This window comes from Ischnura elegans (genome assembly GCF_921293095.1).
Source record: "Ischnura elegans chromosome 13 unlocalized genomic scaffold, ioIscEleg1.1 SUPER_13_unloc_1, whole genome shotgun sequence".
NCBI lineage: Eukaryota > Metazoa > Arthropoda > Insecta > Odonata > Coenagrionidae > Ischnura > Ischnura elegans.
In genome coordinates, this window is record NW_025791657.1 from 7798752 (window position 1) to 7807757 (window position 9006).

A 9006-nucleotide genomic window follows, 5' to 3' on the forward strand; every position below is an offset into this window, starting at 1 on the left:
TATCGCGAATCTCACTTTATTGACCTCCCTTATTGCCTCGTGTTAGCGGAGCAATAAAGGAAGTCAATTTTATGGCAGTTTCTTTAGCCTTAACAATTTATGTGAACGCTATTTGAGACCACTGGAGTAGTGCCTTAATTAGTTATAATTTTTTTCATTTTAGATGAGCCTGGATCTTCATCACAAATCCTCCAAAAAGATAATTTGAATCCCTTAGTGGACCAGACCACGAATTCTGAACCAGGTACTGCATGACGTCAAGATAAATAGCTTCCTGTTTGCTCTATTTATTCTTTCCATTGGGTGATTCTAACTAACCGATGTTGAGCTATCGTTGATATTGTTATTATCTGTGTAGAAATAACTGTGATAGATTTATTTCCTCATAGCTGAGAGATCAAAATTTTTGCCAACAGGCCAAAACTTTCAGCCGGTTACTTCTTGGGGAGTTTTTTTGCCATCTCTGAAATGCTTGTTTATATCTTTGTAGAACGCATTTTATTCTCCTCATTTTAGGTGATGCTGGTGCTGAAACCCATGAGAGACCAAACGAAGAACCCTCAATGGAACAGAACTTGAACTCTCAAGCAGGTACTTTTTACAATATTTATTTCTTGGCAAAGTGCATGATATCCGTTTTGTAATGTTTTTCATCAAATCCTCCGTATTATTTAATGTTATATTTAATCAGTGCTCTTAGGCAATCTGGTGTTGGTGATTAGAGCCTTAATTTCATTCTGTTACTGTGTGTGGAAAGAGTAACTGTAACATTAAGCTGTATTCTGAACCCTTCAGAGGCAAATAACAATTGATAGGGTGAGAAGCCTAGGGGTACAAGTGATTTTTTTCTCAACAGAGTTTGGTAAAGTTAATTGTTAGAAGGAATACACAAAAACTTGGTTGCCAAGGGATACAAGGGAGTTTCTGTTCGGTAAAGACATAAAATGGAAGTTCAAATGCACTGCTAACTATCTAATTGATGTCTTTGTTTTCTATAGGTAATGTTTGTACTTAACTCTTTATAGAAAAAAGAAATCACTTGAACCCCTTGGCTTCTCACCCACTCCTTCAAATGATTGCCGTTTCACATGTTGTGGTAACATATGACTTTAATTTAAATTTCTTTACTTGAAGTAATAGCTTTATTATAACCTTTTCATGCTAATATTCCATGACTCCATGGTTAGTGCTCAAAGAGTCATAAGGATTTATATGATAAATAGGATTTTGTACTTGTGTTTATTAACTAATCACTAGGTATCGGAAAATTCTCCCTACTTGGTATGATAATTGCTATAAACCAAAAGAGCTAACTTCATATTCAATACATTTATCCACCAATTACTCTTTTGGAGCCTCATTGCCTCCATGTTCTAGTAACAATCTTATACTTAATTTGAAAGCCTGCAGGTTTCTGAGTGAAATGTAAGCTTCATGAATCGGAAGGGGTTTAATTATGCATTAGCTTTCTTCAAGTCTTCCTTCTCTATCGACCCTTCCAGGGTTGCTTGTTTTTTTATAAACATGTCAAAATATATCATCAGAGGAAGTTTGAATTGAAAACTGTTTAATTGGACTTTCATTGAGTAACATTACACTGATATAGGTGCTTTGCTTCTATTTTTATCACTACTAATAATTTCACATATCATGTAAAATCGCTTGATCATGGGATAAGGCCTTGTATATTTCATGAACCTCTCCTAATAGAACTGGTCATGATATCAAATTCCATGTTTACATAGCATTCTCTGAGGATGTCTTTTATTTCAGCACCTAGGAGGAGGAGGAAGCGACCTTTGAGGCACTTAGGAGATATCTCTCCAGCGGAGATCACCTCGCCCACTAAGGCTAAGAAATTGCTGGAATTGGCTCAAAATCAGTGCTTGAGCTATAAAAAGGAAATAAAAAGGCTAAGGGCTAGGAAGTCCAGGCTGAAGAAGCGGGTGCAATCCCTCAAGGCCTTAATTGGCGAAATTAAATCAAAATATAATATGAGTGACCATGCATGTGCAGCTCTGCAGGTATGTTATTTTAATATTTTTGGCATGGCTTATCAAGTGTTTACAAAATATGTACCTAATTGATTAACATACCTTCTAATAGAGTATACATTCTGTGCTAGATCGTTTATTTATTGCCACTTTTTGCCAATTTTTTGTGCTACATGAACTTTGTTGATTTTTTTCCAGGTTTCAATGCCAACATGTGTAGAGAAATTGTTGAAGAGGTTGGAAAAGGAAGGTAGCCGGGAAAAATATCCTCCAGAGTTGAGAAGCTTTGCCTTGACCCTTCATTTTTATAGCTCCATGGCATATGAATACGTCAGAAAGACATTCAACATGTCTTTACCCCACCCCTCCACCAATAGGAAATGGTTTTCAGGAGTGAATGGTGAGCCCGGCATTACCTCTGAGGCATTATGTGCCTTAAAAATGAAAGTTGAGGAGGCAAATGCCAAGGGCAATAAGGTTTATGCTGCCCTGATGTTTGATGAAATGGCTATAAGGAGGCACATCGAGTGGGATGGCCAGAAATTTAGTGGCTACATCGACTATGGCACTAACCTGGATGACGATGTGTTGCCAGTTGCCAAGGAGGCATTGACTTTCATGGTCAATGCTATCAATGGAAATTGGAAGATACCAGTTGGGTATCACCTTATTGATGGCCTCACTGCTTCCGAGAAAGCCAACCTTGTGTTGCAGTACTTAGAGGAGTTGCATCTGGTGGGTGTGGAGGTGATGACGTTAACATTTGATGGCACCAGTGGCAATATTGCCATGTCATCCATACTTGGAGCATCAATTAACTTCATCGAAGTATCCACCTCATTCCCACACCCTGTGACGGGAAGGGATGTCCGGATCATGCTAGACCCTTGTCACATGCTTAAATTAATCAGAAATACCCTGGCAAGCAAAAAAGTTATAATTGACGAGTCTGGTGGGGTTATTCAGTGGGACTACATTGTAAAGCTCCAGGAGTTGCAGGGTGAAGAAGGCCTTCATGCAGCTACAAAGCTTCGCTCTGAACACATTAACTGGTGCAGGCAGAAAATGAAGGTGATGATTGCAGCTCAGACTGAGTAACAGCGTTGCCACTGCAATGGAGTGCCTGGAGGAGGATCTAAAACTTGAGGGCTTTGTGGGCTGTAAGCCAACTGTCAAATTCATTTGCACTATCAACAATGTGTTTGACATTTTAAACAGCAGAAACTTATTGGCCAGGAACTTTAAATCCCCTGCAACGGAGAGGAATTTATATTCCATTGTCTTGTATTTAGACAGTGCTGCAGCATATATACGTGGGTTGAGGGTGAGTTCTGTGGGGCCATCAATTCTGGAGTCGAACAGGCGGACGGGTTTCCTGGGTTTTCTGGTTGGAATTGAAACTGTGAAAAAACTGGCACAACACTTTTTTCAGTATTCATCTCTTTCCTTCCTGTTGACTTAAAAATTAGTGAAGACCACCTGGAGACATTTTTCTCTGCCGTTCGCAGTCGGGGTGGTCACAATAATAACCCAACCTGCAGACAGTTTAAGGCTGCGTATAAGAGGCTCTTGATCCACCAAAGTGTAAGGTCCTCAGTGCATGGAAATTGCACAAATATGGATAACACAGGAATCCTATCTGTACCATCACAGTCAGCATACAGATGCAACCCTCATATAATGAGGATGAACTCCTTGGTGTGCAGGACAACAACAGTAGATGATGCTGTTGCTCAGGACCACACCTATGCTCAGCTTCTGAATGTATCTAGACTGAGCGATTATGTGCAGGACGTTGTCGCATATGTTTCAGGCTTTGTTCAGAAGAAGATACTCAAAACCCTAGAGTGTGATGAATGCAGGCAGGGATTGTTACAAAACCCGGAGGATGACTGCACATCATTGCTTAAACGGAGAAACATGGGAGGACTTACAACTCCATGCAAAGACATCGTAAATATATGCAGGGCAGTGGAGAGAGCGTTCAGGGAAGCTCAGGCAGCTGGGAAACTAAGGAGGAAAGATATTTTCCATATCTTAACATTGGAAGCATTCAAGGGTATTGCATCACAATTTCACATTCTGAGGGACCATATTCTAGATCAAGATTTTGAAGAGAATCATATCAACAACCTTGTTCGGGCCATAATATATGAATATCTATCCATCAGGCTGTATCATGTGGGAAAAAGTATAGTGTCGGAGTTGAAGTTGAATTACAGCCGCAGCATCAACACCAAAACAATTCACATCAAAGGCCACTGATCCAAAGTAAGTATAGTTTATCTCCTCTGATCCCAAAACCTGTAATGTTGATAAAATTTCTATTTCTTTGAACTTGTTGAGGAACTCGATTTTTATTAGCCTTTGTGGATTTCGAATACATATGTCATTGAAAATCTTCTTTTCTTTCAGGTTCCTTTTTATGTCATTCTGCCACATTAATTTGGGTTATGTACATATATTTTTGACAAGGGTTTTCATTTAAATGCTGTGACAAGTGTAAAAGCATCTCTCGATAGACAGCTAAATGTGATTATATGGACCAGCTAATGCATTCAGGGTGAATGTATTTTTCATAGATTTAAGTATGTCACAAGGGTCTAATATGATCCTGATATCCCGGCTCATCACTATCTCAGAGTTTGAGCTGCAAATAATCACCTTCACCTTCTGCCTGACCAGGTAATGTGTTCAGAGAGTATGTCATCAACAAGGAAAAAATACATTTTCCTGAAACAACGGCTTCCAAATGCAAGCTTATAAATAATTGCATTCTTTTTCTTTCAGATTTCATTCAAGCAAATGTTTCATCACTATCTCTGCAATCATCATCTGTTTCATCACTATACGCTGCAATCATCATTTTCTGCCTGACCAGTTTATGCATTCAAAGTGAATGTATTTTTGATTGATTTAACTATGTTACAAGGGTCTAACATCTGGGAGGGGTGAATCAATTTGCACAGTTGTTCTCTGGGTATTGGAACTTTATTCCAAAAGACAAAAAAGGATATGATACACCATACACGAATGGATCTAGCGAACTTCGCACCGTGACTGCGGCCAACCGACCGAACCGACACACACGTACCGACCAACTTGGACAGACTCGACGGACTCCTCTAGCCCGAGCAGGCCACACACCTTCTTCCACACCGCAATATCGACAGTCAATTGTCAAAGTATACATGAGAAATTGTCTCAACTAAAACACCCCTCCTCAATTTCTCATATATCTTAAATTTACCCTATGCTTGCAAAACACTTTTGCTGATAACCCTTTTGTCAGTACATCCGCCTCCTGTTCAGAGGAAGGCACATATTCAATGTAGATAACCTTAGAGTTATACAAGTCTTTTACAAACTGATATTTTATATCAATGTGTTTCATGTGTTTTCTCTTCCAAATTTCTACAGTCTGAATACATGATTGATTATCTTGGAAAATTGTTATTGGATCCTTCATATTAACATTCATTTCAGACATCAACACTTTAAACCATAACACTTCAGTCAATCGCGCATCAACTACTGCGCATGCGGCGCTTTCCATTCGTGGCTGGCTAGAAGTTGACTAGAGTTAACACAAGGTGACACGAGAGTTGCCTGAATAGAAAGCACCCATTGACCCTCAAATGAGTGAAGTGGAGTATGTTCCTGGAATACCGATCAACAATCACACTCATTTTGAGAATGAGTGGTCTTTCGAATGAGTGCGAGTGATCATTTGGAGTGAGTGTCGTTCTGGAATATGTCCCTAAAGCCCGTGTGACACTTTCCAATTTATTGGCCAATAAATCGGCACGCAATATTGCTAAAATATTGGGTGCTGCGTTTCATATGACACGTATCAATATTTACACCAAAATTGCCCAAAATAGTATTCTGATGCCCCGCTAGAGAGCACCATTGTTCTTCGATGATTTTTAGTTGCGTGGGCATTCATGTGATTTGTATGCTTCAATCAAGAGTGAAACAACTTCTTTCGTTCACATTTTATACACTTCAATTGAATTTTAGGAAAAAACAATGTTCTGCATCAAACCTGATGTTTTGCAAAGAGCTTCTTGTTTAGGCCATTAGGAGTCAACAAAACTGACTTCTGATTGGAGATTGGCCGCGATAAAATAGAACATATTCTAAAACCAAAATTAGGTGAGAAATTGTGTCTAATATTGTGGAAAGGATATTGTAATAGAAATTGGTGTGTGTCAGTAGGACCACAATCCAATATCCAATAGATTGGCCAATAAATTTGGAAATGTCATTCGGGCTCAAGGGCCGTATTATCTGGTATGGTATTTGGAGGAGGTGACAGACAGCTGAGATCACTTACACCCTGAGGCAAGGTAAAGAAAGACGGAGAGTAACCCGGCGTCGGCATTCGCCTGCTCTCAACGAAAGGCGCCAAGGGGACCACGCCTTAACGTCCCATCTGACGGACAGAGTGCTGTGCTTGAAATGTTCCGGATTTAAATGTTGGTGATTGGTCACCCCGTGCCAAACCAACACCACCTAGAGAGAAGGCCTGAGGGCTCGAGTGTGACGTCACAACCCGAAGGCCGTCCGGCCGATTGTGAACCATTCATCGTACTGAAAGCTCGTCTCTTGTATATGTACGGGAATTATCTATTTCATACAACTCCGAAAATTAGAGGATGAATATAACTAGTACAACCGCGTATTTATCATAGCCATTAAATTCGCATCTATGCAAACCATGAACCACTCAATGAAATTTTACCGTTAATGCATATTTTTTACTTTTAAACAAACCTTAGAAAGCCGCACTTTTTACTAAATATCAGAACTCATTAGTCGGATTCGTGAAATAATAGAGACTTAATCAAACTTTTTTAAAAATACTAAATAATCTTAGAAGAATTTTAACAGGAACTAGTCAAATTTCACTTACCATATATGAATCTTGCGTTGATTCGAGGTTCTCAAAGAAAAACAATGCGAACGTGCGATTAAATAAGACACCAGGATCTAATAAAAAAACTGTAATAAATAATAAAGAAAGCTAATTTATTATATCTCTATATTTATTGATGCTGAATCACTTCACAAATTTCATTATCTTTCTTGCATTATTAAAGGCCTGTTTACACAATACATTAACACATAAGAGTTAATGTACGTTTGCGGGAATGATTTTGGTGAACCGGAACGGAACATGTAAGAATCCATGGACCAAATTAGAACAGGTTCTATTTTCTGTGCATGCATTCGCACAAGTTGGGTGGTTACAAGGTGCATATTTGCGTTCATTCTCGCGATCATACATTTAGACATTAACCCGTACGTGTTAATTTATCGTGTAAACAGGCCTTAACATGAGAGCATTCGTCATTATTTCTACAACAGTATTTTTTTAAAAGATGTGAGGACAAACATACACAATTTTTTTGATAGCATTATTCATTTGGTGCCCATTGTCACAGATGTTGTCATTTAAATGGTAATTTAAACTCAACGCATTTATGCTGACACTGTGTAATGCATTCCTCTGACTGACTTCTTTTAGAAATTCTTCTTCTAAATAACTGCCGATGATTTTATTCATCACAACATACACATGAACAACAGCATTCACAGCAACTTCCTGAGAAACAAAAAGTCCACCTCGACTAAGGCACTTCACCAAATTATCGCTGTCTACCTCTTCTAACATTCTTTCCTTCACTTACCTTTTTTTACAAAATGAGCAATTCATCATTTTAAATATGATCTCACACAATACCCAGCTATGTATGTCAACACAGGTAGAGCATTGCTTACATTTTTTATATCGCCAGACTCCACAGATATATTGTGGTGTAAAAATGAATCAACTGATTGTTTTTGCTCAAGCACATCATCAACATCATCATCATTTACACTATCCACTAATATATCTTTGTATGATTGAGACTAAAGCTTCAGATGTCAGGAGCTTTGAAGCCTTAATTTGGTCTCTGACTCGTACAACTGCCTGATAAAAATGTGATAGTTAGAGCCAGCAAGCTGCCTGTAGAGACCAAATCGCTATTCAAGGCAGTCGGTCTGAACTTTGCCAGGCAACATTTACTCCATCCCTAACTCCACCATACAATAGGATGCCATTTCACAGAGGGAATGTGTGGTATGCATGAAGGCGGAATGGGTTTCTTTTGACAACCCACCCACGGTACCATCCCACCTCTTCACCCAATCGAACACTTTCTCTAATACCTTTCTCCCTTCAGAATCCAAAGTCATAGGTGTTTGCAAGGGGTCTTTTAATCTAATCCCTTTCCTCGGTGTCTTCACATTAACCACCTTCCACCAATCTGAAATTATTTGAACAAATTCAGCTGTTTCATTGTGATTCTTTAAATGTTTATCTTTCCCAAAGTCTTAAGGGTAGTGACCACTTAGTCATTAAACACTTGCAACACCAGCTTCACATTCTGTCTCTCTATGTTTGAAAGTTAGAGTGCTTTCAAGGTGAGTGGATGCCCAAACCTAACTATCTCACCACACTCAATAAAATAAAGTTCCCTGATAGTCTGAAAGGACGCAGTCAATTTTGGTGCACTGTCATCATTCAAATCAGGGAATAAGAATGACTGCCCATTACTCTGATTTAACAAATTGCTCCTACCATTTGATTAAGTGAACGGAGTCAAATAAAAAAAGAGGGGCCGTGTTGCATCGCAAGGATGTGGATACACAATGCTTAGTTTCTCTGGTTCTGTGAACATTGAAACTGCTTTCCTATTAATAGCATCTGAGACAATGCTCACCACTCTGTATCCAATACCCTTATGATGATTATTTTTTTGTTACATCATGCAATTCTCTAGTAGAAAAATTACACACTGGAAGTATGTGAACCACCTCTTTGAATGGTAACATTAAACTTGAAATCGTGAAAACATGTGCAATTTTGGCAACTGACGAAGTTATGACTAAAGCCAACTCAGTTACCCCCTTTGTAATCAACATATGTCTTCAAATGAATTTCATTCATCATGAGGATGAC

The 9006-nt window shown here is 38.8% G+C and overlaps 1 protein-coding gene across 1 annotated transcript; it reads left to right on the top strand.

Moving 5' to 3' along the window:
- The first annotated feature begins 3483 nt into the window (after window positions 1-3483).
- On the top strand, window positions 3484-4650 carry LOC124172401. Its single transcript, XM_046551856.1, has 2 exons — window positions 3484-4265; window positions 4410-4650. Exon 1 carries the CDS (start codon window positions 3612-3614, stop codon window positions 4257-4259), a length of 648 nt encoding a protein of 215 aa, XP_046407812.1. The 5' UTR covers window positions 3484-3611; the 3' UTR covers window positions 4260-4265; window positions 4410-4650.
- The last annotated feature ends 4356 nt before the right edge of the window (window positions 4651-9006 follow it).

Bases quoted from the DNA above. Each gene is read 5' to 3' on its own strand.
- LOC124172401 (XM_046551856.1), top strand. From the start codon at position 3,612: ATGGATAACACAGGAATCCTATCTGTACCATCACAGTCAGCATACAGA.